Source organism: Arachis hypogaea, chromosome 15 (assembly GCF_003086295.3).
Source record: "Arachis hypogaea cultivar Tifrunner chromosome 15, arahy.Tifrunner.gnm2.J5K5, whole genome shotgun sequence".
In the NCBI taxonomy this organism is placed as follows: domain Eukaryota; kingdom Viridiplantae; phylum Streptophyta; class Magnoliopsida; order Fabales; family Fabaceae; genus Arachis; species Arachis hypogaea.
Genome location: NC_092050.1, coordinates 9260586 through 9273900, shown reverse-complemented (window position 1 = coordinate 9273900; position 13315 = coordinate 9260586). Strand labels below are relative to the sequence as shown.

Here is a 13315-nt window from a genome sequence, read left to right as displayed (position 1 = left end):
TTCATTTTCCATACGAGAGAACAATAATACTCTAGGTAGTTAATGATTGAAATATTACTCAGTTAATATTTGGGTCAGAAACTCAGATTTTGCATAATACTTCGTGAACTGAGGAGCATGTAACAATTTTCCAGCTGGACACTATATAGGAAACATCTATATTCTAGACTCTAGACTCTATAGTGCAAAGGGGAGATGGAAAATAACAAACTATCGTTCCTATCTGTAGAAGCTTGTCGTTCTATCCCCATAACTATAAGTTCAGTTTCTCTATACACTATTTTATTTTACTTAAATTCCACATCCACAACATGCTTAGCCGCTGCAACTTATGTAGCATATGCATTTTGTGCCTCATGTTCATCAATTTCTGTTCCGACCATATTTATTTTCAATCTGTACAGTTCAGCCTGCACCTCATCAGCCATGGGGTGTGATTGATCTCCTGAAGAGAATGCATGAATGTTGTTCTTGGCCTCAATCCAACTTAACCCTGTACTTTTCTCAACCAGCAATCCCTTCATATTTCTTCTAGTCTCTGCAACTTTATCCCACCGCCCTGCTGAGGCATATAGATTCGAAAGCAAGACAAGTGTTGGACCATCATTTGCATCCAACTTCAAAACTTCCTCAGCTGCATGAACTCCTACTTTCAAATTTTTATTGATAACACAGGCGCTTAGCAAAGTTCTCCATAGTTCAAGATTATCTTCAACATAAGGTGATTTAATGATAATTTCCTCTGCCTCTTCCAGTAATGCTGCCCGGCTCAACAGAGATACCATGCAAGAGTAGTGTTTAGGCCCTGGAACTAAAGCAATGCTGTTCATATAATTCCAGAGGAATTTTCCCTGCTCAACCAACCTACAGTGGCTGCATGCAGACAACAGAGACAAGAACGTTACTTGATCTGGGATGAGACCTTGTTCCAGAATCTCCTCAAATAATTTAAATGCTTCCTCCACCATTCCATGGCGACTATATCCTCCAAGCATTGAGTTCCGACACTTCAAATCTGGATCTGAAACATGAGAAAATACACAATATGCATCTTCAAGGCAACCATTCTTGGCATACATATCGATTAGACTCCCAGAAACAGACATTTCAACACCATAGCCCAGTTTAACAGTGTAGCAATGAATCATTTCACCTTGTCTTAAAATGGCAAGATCAGCGCAGGCGCTCAAAACTGCACTGAGAACATAATCATCGATGCCTTGGGCTTTGTGAAACATTTCAGAGAAGCATTTGATGGCGCTCATTCCATCCGTCTTAGAATAACCAATGATTATTTCAGTCCAGAGAACAACATCCTTCCTGGAGATCGAATCAAATACTCTTTGAGCAGCTTCGATTTCACAATTTTTAAAATACATAGACACTAAAGTACTTCCAACAAAAACACTTCTCTCTAATCCTGCTTTGATAACCTGAGCATGAAGAGGCTTTCCATAACTGGAACATGGAAATGCTCCGGTTGCAGATATGATGCCGGCATAGGTATAATCATCTGGTTTAGGGAAACAAAATTCCTGCAACCGGACAAACAAACTCATAGCCTTCTTCCCATCTTCATTCTCAGAATAACCAGCAATCATCGAATTCCAAGAAACTAAATCCGGGTTTTCCATTCCACAAAAAAACTTATCTGCTGTTTGTGTATCGCCAGCATTGCAGTACATGTCAAGAAGAGCATTCTGCATATGCAAATCACATGAGACGTTCCTAACGATCAGATGGCCATGAATCAATCTCCCATATTGATAACCCTTCAGACGACTACATGCGCTCAAAATCATAGAATATGTGAACTGGGTAGGGACAAAACCATCCCTCAGCATTGCAGAAAAAAGACTAAGACCTTCCTTGATCTTATTATTCTTCAGATAGCCAATAATCAAAGAATTCCATGCAACATCGTCTCTGTCACCAATGTTCCCAAAGACCATTTCAGCAGAACCCAAATCCCCGCAATTTGAGTACATATTAAGCAGAGAAGTTTGGACACAAATATTACTCAAAAAACCAAACTTTATACCCTGGGCATGAAGCAAAGACCCAACCCACCAATCTTCAAGCAAGGAAGAAGCTTGCAGCAAGCTTGTGAAGGTCTTGCTGCTGGGCCTGACGGCCATAAAACCCATCTGGGTATAAAGTTTGAGGGCGGAAACGGCATGGCCCGGGGCCCGAGAATAAGCAGAAAGAAGCGCATTGTAAGAAACAAGCGTTTTGTGAGGCATTTTGTCGAACAATATGTGAGAGTCGCTGAGAGAACCGCATCGTGCATACATAGAGATGATGTTGTTGTAGAGAAAGGGAGATTTGGAGCTTAAGAGGGTGGTGGTGGTGGTGACAATGAGGGCGTGAAGTTGACGCGCCTCTCTGAGTGAGGTGACGGTGCTGCATTTTTGGAGCGCAGAGAGTGCAAGAGCCTCTGTTGCACAACAACATGCCTTGTTCATTTACCTGTTCTAACAATCGCCTAGATGAAATGCAAGCAAATAGAATCAAATTAAAAGTCAAAAATATTTTTGAAGTATCTTAAAAACGACACAGTATATTTTACTCTTAACAAAATTTTGTTGGCGGGGACATATACATCCAAACCCAATAATACAAAGTTACAAATATGTGTATTTACTATTTAGCAAGGTTGCGAGAACTGAACCAGTCAATAAATAGATCGACTGACTGGTTTAATGGTCTAATCGAAGTTAAATCGTAGTTAAACCAGTTTAATTAAATATAAAAAAAAATCAAAACCCAATAGGTATTAATCATATTGCAAAAGAAAAACCATTACATGAAACCAAATATTATAAAGGCAATACCTTCACGAGACCTGGAGTGCCAACAATAATATCAACACCTCTCCTAAGCTTGCTCTCGAGTCTGGTATGGAGTCCCATTATAAACAACAAGAACTCAATCTCATTGCCCCACCACAAACTTCAAAGTCAACATACACCTAATCCACAACAAAAGAAACAAACATAATAGTCATATACGAAGCCACAATCGAGAAGAAAGGTTTAAATTTTAAAACACAATTCTCAACCAAATCGAATTGCATAGCATCGGAACTATTTCACCTCTCTTAATAGTCATATATACGAGGCCACAATTGAGACTCCATTCACCAAAGAATTAATTACTTCAAATAACTCAGACATGGTTTTCTTAGGCCGCACTAATTCCCAATATGTTAATTAATTTCTGTATCCTATCATACCAGAACTGAATTGAAACTCAAACTCCAGAAATTCGGTAAATCAACATATTCGGTAACAAACATAAACACGTGCAAATGCAATTATGAAGAAGCATTACCAATCAGGCAAACCAAAATAGAATATTAATAACAGATCAGAGCATGTGAGCTAAGAAATAAGGGCATATACCTGACTGGAGCGAGCACAACCAACCAAATCAGAGCCATCATCCTCATGGCGGCGAGGGAGGAACGGCGGTGACAGAGTGATCTCCAAGAGAGTGTGAGCTCGGAGGAACATGGCGGTAACAGAGAGCTTGAAGACAGTGACGCTGGGCGCAGAGTTCGCGACGACGAGGAGAATACGGCCGAGCAGGAACTGTTCGCGACGGCAAGAGAAGATCTCCGAGCAAAGGTTTCACGGCGAGAAGAGGGTGAGTGGCAGAGACGTTCGGCGGCGAGATGACACCCTATACTTGTCACAATGCCGGCGGCGACGGTACCCACGGCCGAGGAGAGGAGTTCGGCGATGGTGGGGGCTGCTGCCTTCGGCGATGGTGGGGGCTGGGTAATGAGTTTTGAACTTTTGTTGATGATGAGTCTGATATGACGACAAGGACAAAGACGGCGAGGCCAACAGCTCCGAGCACGAGCAGACCTTCGAGAGCGACGACGGCAACCGCTGGCTGTCACCGCCGGCGGCGATAGTGGTGGCTGCAACTCTGAGCCTCTGATAGGGTTTAGTTTAGGTTAGGGTTCTGTGAGACAGAGGAAGAAGGGGGGTTTTCTGTTTTTTTTTTTTTTTTTTTTTTTTTTTTTTTTTATTAAAAACCGAAAATGTTAAAAAAAACCTGCTCGGTTCAAATAATTCACCAATTAATCAATCGGTTTAACTGGTTTTTTCATCGATTTTTATCTGATGCTTTTTTATTTCAACCGAATTAATTAGATTGATTTTCGGTTAACCAAAATTAATCGTAGATCTGATTCCGTTTTTAAAACTATGGATGGTATTTAAACTTTAAAGAGTACCCGATTCCTATAAACATTATATTGTGCTACTTTTGTTTTGAGTATTATATGTTGTTTCTAGTAAGACAATAAAATTTATTATTTGACTAAAAAACAAATAGGTCTTTGACCTTTTAAAATGGGGACATTTTCGTCCTTCAAGATTGGAAAATACATTTCGATCCCCCACGTTTTAAAACGGGAGACAATTATACCCTTCCGTCCGTTTTGGGCCAAAAACAGCAACGGAGCCAGCTGACATGGAGGGGCAGTGAATGACGTGGCTGTTACGCTCGCTGAGGTGGATTGGGACGAAATTTAACTGGACAAATTCATCCCTGAAGTGCCAAACGACGCCGTTTCCACCAGTGAGCCCTATTTCATCCAAACGCAAGGTGGAAGTCATGGCCGCTGCTTGTGCGATCGTCCATGATGAGCGAGGGGGGTTCTTCATGCACAAGATCTCTCACAATAAGAAACAGTTCAAAGGGATTTGATCCTCCTCCACCTCCTAGATAATACTCATTGGTTTTCTTCACAAGCTCCATGATCCTAAGGTGTTCATTTTTCACAACTTTAAGCTCATCCTCACATTCCTCTACAAACCCTTTCATTTCCTTAACAAATCCACCTCTCTCATTGTTCTCGCTACAACATTTGGTTACAATCTCTCGAATTTCGCTAACACGAGCATTGAGAATGTATAACATCCTAATGAAATTCTGATGATCAAATATTGCTGCTTTCTTTACTTCAGATAACTCATCATTTATACCTCCCAATAACACTTGTAAACCAAGCATCAGATACTCCTTCTCTGTCTCGTGTTGCACAAGGCTATTATTGTTTTCATTGGAGTTGCTTATATCACCGTTGATTTTGGGAATGTTATGCTTTTGATTCATAACTTCTCTTCTTCCTTCTGACTGAGCCACCTGCTCTACAATGAAGTGTAGCAAACTAGTCTTCCCATCAATGCTTTTCACATTAGGAAGCTTCCTAAGAGCACTTACGTTGAAACCTTGTGCATTTCCCCTAGAAATTCCGGCATTCATCCGGTTTCCAGCTTTGAGAATTGCCTCAAGAAACTTCAGTAATAGGCCACTAGCCCTCATCTCCTTGTAACCCTTTTCAAGAACTTTGGCTTCAATTGGTTCTTATGACTTCCGTGAAGCGTACAAACTCCAAAGGCGTGTGAAGGATGGTGACATTGCAAGATAACTTAGAGAGTAACCAAACTCTCAAACAGAAAGATAAAACAAACACAACTTTACCAAATCACCAAATCATGAAGAAGATCAACATCAATAAAATGAACTCAAATTCATCATATTCAACAAAGATCCATCAAATTCTAAGTCAAAATAGCGAATCAAACAACCCCAAATCAAAACAAAAACTTCTTTTTTTTTTATCTATTTTGGGAAAAGATTAATAGAAAACTGTTGTAGAGTGTGTTCAAGCACTTGGAACAGCCACCAAGACCAGGAAAGCCATTGAAATTGTTGGTTCTACTGATGCAATTCTTCTCTAACCTTCTCACAGTTTTATCCCCAACAAATTCACCATTTTTATTAATTGAAAATGCATCTGGGCAACTCAGAGGGTGAAGCCTTATCCCACAGAAACAGAACACAACATCACATGTCTCATTGGGTCTTTTCAGCTGAATCTCTCTCACTTTCAGTGCATTCTCTAAGTCATTCACACATGTTTTTGAGTCATCTGGTAACAATGGCATCTCATATGACAATGATGATATGTGGGTATGGCTATGGGTTAATGCAGTGGAAGAATATGCAGAGTATAACCATGATGCAAGAACAGGGCAGCATCGTGTGCGGTGGAGCTCCATGTCAGAACCACCACCACCACCGCCTCCACAAGCATTCTTTATACCGTCAAAGAGTTCATCTTAGAGTGTCAAGGGGCAACCTTTGACATCAGATTGTTCAGGGAATGCAGGGATGGTTGCTGTTGATGGATGAGATGGGCCTGGGCCTGGGCTTTTGTTTGGGAGGATGGGCTTAAGGGTTTGAAGGGTTGTTGTTGATGATGAGTCATTGCACATGTAGCAATGGAAGAAGAAGATGATAATGCAGAAGAGGAAAAGGGTTAGTGGTAGTGGAGCTGACATGGTGTTTGATGAAATGTTTATGAGAGAAAAAGAAAGAAAGGGTATAATTGTCCACTAAAATTTCGTCCCAATCCACCTCACCAACTGTAACGGTCACGTCATTCACTGCCCCTCCATGTCAGCTGGCTCCATTGCCGTTTTTGGCCCAAAACGGATAGAAGGGTATAATTGTCTCCCGTTTTAAAACGTGGGGGATCGAAATGTATTTTCCAATCTTGAGGGACGAAAATGTCCCTGTTTTAAAAGGTCAGAGACCTATTTGTCTTTTAGTCTTATTATTTTTATTTAGTAATTAATTAATAATATTTAAAAATATAAATTAAAAATATATTGTTAAACTAAAAATATTAAATTGATTATAAAAAATGCTAGTCTTTCAACTTTTTTTTTCTTAACTCCAATTGGAATAAATTAAAATAAACTAAACAAAACACTTACTCTTCATCATCATTTTACTTAATTGTTATATATAAAAATACAATAGTACTATAAGATTAGTACAAATTATTATTTTTGGCTAATAATATTTACAAATGTTTACTAAAAATATAATATTAGATTGAAATATAAAATATATATTAAAAATAAAATAAATTATATATGTATTTGTATATAAATATATTAGGATTGATTTTAGTATGCAAATAATATTTTTAAAATTAAAATTGATAATCTTTAAACTTTTTTCATAAAACAAATTGTGATCCAATTATTTTTAAAAGTTTAAATGTTTATAATGATCTCAAACTATGAGTGTTAGTTAATCATAAATCCATGATAGATTTCAGGTAAACATTTGGTTAAAATTTTTAGATATGGATATTTTCAATATGAAACATAATAATATTTGATCATTTTAGTATTTTACATTACTATAATAATAATACAAAATGTTATTGACGTACGTTATTGACGTTTTGTAAAAAAAAATATTATTTTAATTATATAAAGATAAAACGTGAAACACTTATAACAATATATAACACATAATTTAAAAATCTTTAAAGAATTTCTCACTCATAATTCAATATATAAAAATAAAAGTTCCAAACATGTCTTGTTAAATTAAGAAATTATTAATCCAGGAGATAAAATTATCTATGTATTTAATATACGTGTGAAAGTAACAGATACCCACTCCAATTAAATATTTGCTATTTGTTTACTTGTATTAGGTTACTTTTCATTTTTTTATATTAAGTTGATAATGGTATTTTTTTAAATTATAAATGGTTGGTGCGTTAATTTTAAATATAATATTGTTTAATTTAGGATAAAAAAAATCAGATTATTTGATTTTTTGTATTAAAAATATTAAAAAATTCGAAATACGAAAATTGAATTTTTTAATTTGTGTATCTTCCACAATTTTAAAAATACAAAAAATCATAGTATTTGAGTAGATTACCTTTTTTTTTTTTTTTCATTTTTATAGACACAAAAAAAAAATGAGCCGCATTAGTTGCTCGATAAAAGGTAGTGTTATTTAATATAGGAAGGCATTAGCGCTCTATCAAAAAGTTATTGGCAATGTATAGTGGAGGAATAAATGGTTAAATTTATTTTTAAAATATCATCTGTTTTTTAAATTAATTTTAAAAAAAATTAATTAAATTTATTTTTTAAAAAAGTTAATTAAATTTATTTTTTAAAAATTTTAAATTAGTCATATTAATTTTTTTATTATTTTTGTTATTGACCATATTAAAATTTATTAATGTGATACATTAATTATGATACTACATTGATAATAATACATATTTGATGGTTTTAATTAGTTATTAATATAATAAATTTTTAAAATTATATCAAATGAATCTTAAATTGAAGAGAATTTTGAGGTATTGAAATTTTTTAATCTAAAATTGATTTTATATAATTTTATAAACATATTATATTACAGTTAATTAGGACTGCTATAGATATGTGTTGTAGTGTCACTTAATGTTCATATTAGTAAATTTTGTTGTCGTCAACAACGAAAGTGACAAAAAAAATTAATTTGACTAATTTAAAATCTTTAAAAGACAAATTTAATTAAAAAAAATTTAAAAACTAATTTAAAAAATAAATAATATTTTAAAAATAAATTTGACTATTTACTCTATACCATCGCCAATCAATAATATAACTATTCCATTAAAAGATGAAGGTGATACATGGAGAGAAGCATCATTTAGAAAATATTCTTCTTGAGTTGTGCTTTTTCCGCTATGACAAGGAGACATGAAGACAATTCTTGGGGCTTTGAAATCATAACCATATGATCAGCTCCGTTGATTTGTCGCACCTCAGAAACCCCAGAATTTTGGATCATCCATTGCTGAAATTCCACTGGAATTGCCAAATCATGGCTACACACAACATAAGCACACTCAACCGACCCATATCCCTCCTTGGAGAAATTTTCTGCCTTTGACAATTCTTCAAAAAACAGTGACCCTCGCCTTACTAGGCTCTTTGCTAACTCCAAATCCTACAAGTATTATTTTCATATCATCATAAGTTATTTTAAGTAAGCTAATTAAGAAAAATGAAAGTACCTCAGCAGAAGAGTGTTGATAGAACATGGTAGACAAGGTATTGGGGCCAAGCATCATCAATGTTTTGCCTCCACACCATGATCTCTCATTGTCTGATTCCCTATTTCCATATCTCTCAGTGTGCTATACACAATAATCCAAATCAAAACCAATTTTTCTTACAAGAAATTTTAAACAAGCAGAGATCATATTTAGTTCATACCTTCTGTAAGACATATGAAGGGTTGTGGATGGTATCGGGAATGAAAGCCGAAACGAAAACGGCAAATTCTACCTTGTGGGGAAACTTGTCCATTGCCATGGCTATGCTTATTCCTCCAAAGCTATGACCCACAAGAACAACCATTTCCTTGGGAGCAAGCGAGGCCAGAAGCTCTAACAGCGGCTCTGAATACTCCGAAAAGGTTTCAACTTGCTCTATTTGCTTTGTGTTGATGCCGCATGCGGCTAGGTCTAGGGCTGTCACCTTGTGCCCCTTAGACTCCAACGCCGACTTCACCTTGTACCAACACCACGCTCCATGGCACACTCCGTGCACCACAACGAAATGCTTTTTTATACTCTCCATCTTTTCTTCACTCGTTGCACCCGCTTTAGGTTACGTCTTAATAATTTGCCATTTATGGTTGTTGCCTAATAATACTTTATATAAAAATCTTACTTTGTTTTCACAATTGTAGATAATGATGACATATCTAAGCTTTTTTTAATGTAAGAAGAATTTTTAGCTAACGTTCTAAATGAGTTGTTTTCATATGTTTTATCTATTAACTTTACCTAAAAATAATTACATCACCTTAACTAAAACTTGCTTAAGTCTTCTTGAAGTATGCAAAACTACGAGCAAGTTGTATAATTAAAACATGTTCCAAATTTCAACTTGGTTTACCTAATTTTTTTACAAAAAGATATTTTATTTTTAGAAATTAAAAAGATATGTTTGGTATGATATTTAAAAAAATATGTTTGTTATGATATTTAAAAATTAATGTCTAACTTATAAAAATAATTAAATAATTAATATTTAATTTTAAAATATAAAAATTAATAAATTTAAAATATTTAAAATTTGTTATTAAAAATAAATTAAACAAAAATTAAAAAATACCATAATTAGCCTTATTTTGTATCGCCAATAACATATATATAAATTGGGGGTGCTGATATGTTTATTTTGGGGCTGATTTTTTTTGTCCTGGAAAACATGTTGGTGTTATGCAATAAAATGGGTATATGGACAAAATTTTCACTGCTACAGTATTAGCTCAAAACATAACCTATATTTTACTCTCTCCTTTTTTTTTTATCAGAAAACAAAACAAACGCAGCCTGGGTTTTGTTATAAGGTTTTCAAATTTTTTTTTATTTTGGTTTAAGCCCAAACGCAACCTGCGTTTAGTGATGGGCAGCATTTTTTTTTGAAGCAACAAAACGCAGCTTGTGTTTTGTTTTTTGCTTTTTGTGTCAGCTTTTTTTTGGAAGATGCAAAACGTAGGTTGCGTTTTGTTTAAAAAAAATATTTTAATCAAGAGTCCTGCCTATAAATACGAAGCAAGATTTGTTCAACTTACCTCACTTCACTTCTACTCATCCTATTCTTCTTTCTTGCACATATGTCATAGTTCTTAGTTTTTTTGGCAGTTAGGTGTGTCAAAAAAGTCGGATTAGGTGAGGTTGAAGTTATGGAAAGTATTGCAAATTTGTGAGTGTATTATAATGGTGAGATTATAACAAACACACATGAAGGAGTGATTTTTGTTTGTGAATGTCCGTTGTCATTTGCTATTCCATGTACCATGAGTTTTGTAGAGTTGTAAAATGGGATTTGTAATAACATACAAAGCCACATTTCGAAAAGTGAGCAACATTTTATACAGGAATCCTGTACAAGTATTTGGTGGGTTGATACAGTTTCAAATAATGCACATCATTGACGATGCCAATATGCAGCAGATGTTAGGTATTTATCAACAAACCCGGTTTCACATGCCAATGATAGAGTTGTATGTTGAGTTCGAACAGCATTCGGGGTTGGACGCGGTTGGGGAGGAGGTCAATGTTGATGAGCTTGGGGATATAGATTGGGAAGAAGATAACGATGACAGTGAAAAGGAGTTTGAAGCCAACTATGAAGTCGATGACGAAAATGATGACGGAGACTTGGCAAGCAATCCGGCGATACAAAATGAGGCGGATGCGATTGTAAGTCAGCATTCCTTTGGCGTTCCGTCTTTTATGCGGACTCTGGATCTTGAAGGCATGCATGCCCCAGAATTTTTTGAGTATGCGAATATCGGTATATTATTTTATGGTTATTAATTAAAGTTACCACTACCATTAATTTTACTTGCATTGTACTAACAATGGTTCGTTCGTCGCAGGTGGAGGCAATGTTCCGGCGGAAGATGGCGAGTTTAGTGTCAGAATGGAATTTGGTTCCAGAGAGTCGGTGATATCTGCAATCAAAAGTTATACTATCTCTAGAGGAGTTGATTACACTGTGTATGAGTTTGAGCCACAGACATTCTGTGCGAAATGCAAGGGTTATGGTGCGGGGTGTGATTGGCTTATCCGAGCGAGTTTGATTCGAAAGAAGGGTTGCTGGGAGATCAGAAGATACAATGGCAAACACACGTGCACCATGGGTATGATTTTGCAAGATCATGCCAAGTTGGACTCAGACACAATTGCAGAGGCTATTAGGCCGTTGGTCGAAGCAGACCCGTCGATAAAGGTGAAGTCTATTATTGCAGAAGTTCAATCCAGGTCCAACTACACTGTAAGTTACCGCAAAGCTTGGCTGGCAAAGCAGAAATCTGTCGCAAAAATTTTTGGTGATTGGGAAGTTTCTTACCAGAATCTGCCAATATGGTTGAAAGCAATGACTGCGAAGTTGCCAAGGTCTCGTGTTCAAATAAAAATGCTTTCTGTTTACCGTGAGAGTGAGGAGGTTCAAGGTGTAAGAGTGTTGCACTGCATTTTTTGGAGCTTCTATCCGTGTATTGTAGCATTCAGACACTGCAAGCCATTGGTGCAGGTTAATGGCATGCACCTGTACGGAAAATATAAAGGTGCACTTCTGGTTGCGGTTGCACAAGATGGGAACCAAAACATTGTGCCTATTGCATTTGCGATAGTCAAGGGCGAGACAGCAGACGCATGGGAGTTTTTCCTAACCAATTTGCAGAGATATGTTGTTACCATTGATGGTGTGGGTATTATTTCTGACCGCCATACCTCCATCGACGCTGCAATAGCTCGTAGTAATGGTGCATGGTCACCACCAAGAGCGTGGCACATGTACTGCATCAGGCACATCGGGTCCAACTTCTTAAGGAGGTTCAAGGCTCCGTATTTGCATAAACTCGTGGTGAACACAGGTATTTCATTTTGCTGTTATGGTTCTATTCATAGTAATTTTGTGGCATCTGCTTGTGATTAAATGGTTTGTTAAACAGGCTACTCTAGGACGGAACAGGAGTACAACAAAAACTACCAAAGGCTTAAAGAGTGGGGTGAGGCATATACTCAATGGTGCGATGACATCGGTGTTGAGAGATGGGTGTTGGCATTCGATGGGGTCATCGTTGGGGGACATATGACGACAAACTTGATAGAGTGCATAAATTCTGTCCTGAAGGGTGCACGCAACCTTCCTGTGACTGCCATTGTTAGGTCTACTTTCTATCGGCTGAATAAATTGTTTACTCGGAAGAGTGCCGAGGCTCATGAGCATGTCCGCAACGGATTCACGTATTCAGAATTTGCAATAAAGAGAGTTGAAGAAAGCTTTCGACGTGCAGGAAACATTGTGGTCAATTGGTTCGATAGGCGCAATGAGATGTTTGAGGTTCATGAAATGCAAGATGATTCTATTTACACTGTTAACCTTGCGCAACGACACTACGACTGTGGCCATTTCCAGGTCGAGCGACTCTCATGTCGCCACGTTCTTGCATGTTGCGCTAACCAGCGTCTTGATTGGCAAGTATATGTGCACGACATGTACAAGATGTCTGAAATTTGCAAGGTGTACAAAGGCGAGTTTGTTCCGATGGGTGACCCATCTACATGGGATAGATATGAAGGAGAGAAGGTGATCGCCAACTGAACATTGAGACGTGTGACAAAAGGAAGACCGAAGTCAACCCGCTACTTGAATGAGATGGATTCGCGGGATATGCGTGGTCCTTGCCGGTGTACTATATGTGGACGCGAGGGACATAGCCGCAGCCGATGTCCTCAACGCACAGGTCCAAGCTCCTCTAGAGGTCATTAGTGGTTAAGCTTTTTAATGTAACTTTGTTATGACCTACTTCACAATTAAATGTAACTTTTTATGTAATCTCGTCATTTATTTTAACCTAGTTAACACTTTATAATAAATAAAGTTTTTAACCTCGTTATGTA

The 13315-nt window shown here is 36.8% G+C and overlaps 4 protein-coding genes and 1 pseudogene across 4 annotated transcripts; 1 reads left to right on the top strand and 4 right to left on the bottom strand.

The window, feature by feature from the left end:
- Positions 1-39: 39 nt before the first annotated feature.
- LOC112748787 (pentatricopeptide repeat-containing protein At3g50420) lies at positions 40-4076 on the bottom strand. Its single transcript, XM_025797029.3, has 3 exons — positions 3405-4076; positions 2835-2971; positions 40-2485 (listed from the first exon to the last, which is right to left on the bottom strand). Exon 3 carries the CDS (start codon positions 2463-2465, stop codon positions 330-332), a length of 2136 nt encoding a protein of 711 aa, XP_025652814.1. The 5' UTR covers positions 2466-2485; positions 2835-2971; positions 3405-4076; the 3' UTR covers positions 40-329.
- A 529-nt stretch (positions 4077-4605) lies between these two features.
- LOC140179091 (formin-like protein 8) lies at positions 4606-5340 on the bottom strand. Its single transcript, XM_072217701.1, has one exon. The coding sequence runs from the start codon at positions 5338-5340 to the stop codon at positions 4606-4608; it is 735 nt and encodes a 244-aa protein (XP_072073802.1).
- A 272-nt stretch (positions 5341-5612) lies between these two features.
- On the bottom strand, positions 5613-6368 carry LOC112747844 (uncharacterized GPI-anchored protein At4g28100-like; annotated as a pseudogene).
- Positions 6369-8469: 2101 nt separating this feature from the next.
- Positions 8470-9593, bottom strand: LOC112748789 (norfluorocurarine synthase 1). Its single transcript, XM_025797032.3, has 3 exons — positions 9108-9593; positions 8906-9028; positions 8470-8838 (listed from the first exon to the last, which is right to left on the bottom strand). The coding sequence occupies exons 1-3, from the start codon at positions 9471-9473 to the stop codon at positions 8539-8541; spliced, it is 789 nt and encodes a 262-aa protein (XP_025652817.1). The 5' UTR covers positions 9474-9593; the 3' UTR covers positions 8470-8538.
- A 1130-nt stretch (positions 9594-10723) lies between these two features.
- Positions 10724-13016, top strand: LOC112747843 (uncharacterized). The gene is made up of 4 exons (XM_025796050.1): positions 10724-11201; positions 11287-11354; positions 11427-12285; positions 12364-13016. Exons 1-4 carry the CDS (start codon positions 10724-10726, stop codon positions 13014-13016), a joined length of 2058 nt encoding a protein of 685 aa, XP_025651835.1.
- Positions 13017-13315: the final 299 nt, after the last annotated feature.

Excerpts from the sequence above, each read along its gene's own strand:
- LOC112748789 (XM_025797032.3), bottom strand. The coding sequence starts at position 9,473 with ATGGAGAGTATAAAAAAGCATTTCGTTGTGGTGCACGGAGTGTGCCAT. Across the intron at positions 9,029-9,107 it reads CTTCATATGTCTTACAGAAG|CACACTGAGAGATATGGAAA; the intron begins GTATGAACTAAA and ends TATTGTGTATAG. Across the intron at positions 8,839-8,905 it reads ATCAACACTCTTCTGCTGAG|GATTTGGAGTTAGCAAAGAG; the intron begins GTACTTTCATTT and ends TAATACTTGTAG.
- LOC140179091 (XM_072217701.1), bottom strand. The coding sequence starts at position 5,340 with ATGAGGGCTAGTGGCCTATTACTGAAGTTTCTTGAGGCAATTCTCAAA.
- LOC112748787 (XM_025797029.3), bottom strand. The coding sequence starts at position 2,465 with ATGAACAAGGCATGTTGTTGTGCAACAGAGGCTCTTGCACTCTCTGCG.
- LOC112747843 (XM_025796050.1), top strand. The coding sequence starts at position 10,724 with ATGGGATTTGTAATAACATACAAAGCCACATTTCGAAAAGTGAGCAAC. Across the intron at positions 11,355-11,426 it reads AATTTGGTTCCAGAGAGTCG|ACATTCTGTGCGAAATGCAA; the intron begins GTGATATCTGCA and ends TTTGAGCCACAG. Across the intron at positions 12,286-12,363 it reads TAAACTCGTGGTGAACACAG|GCTACTCTAGGACGGAACAG; the intron begins GTATTTCATTTT and ends TTTGTTAAACAG.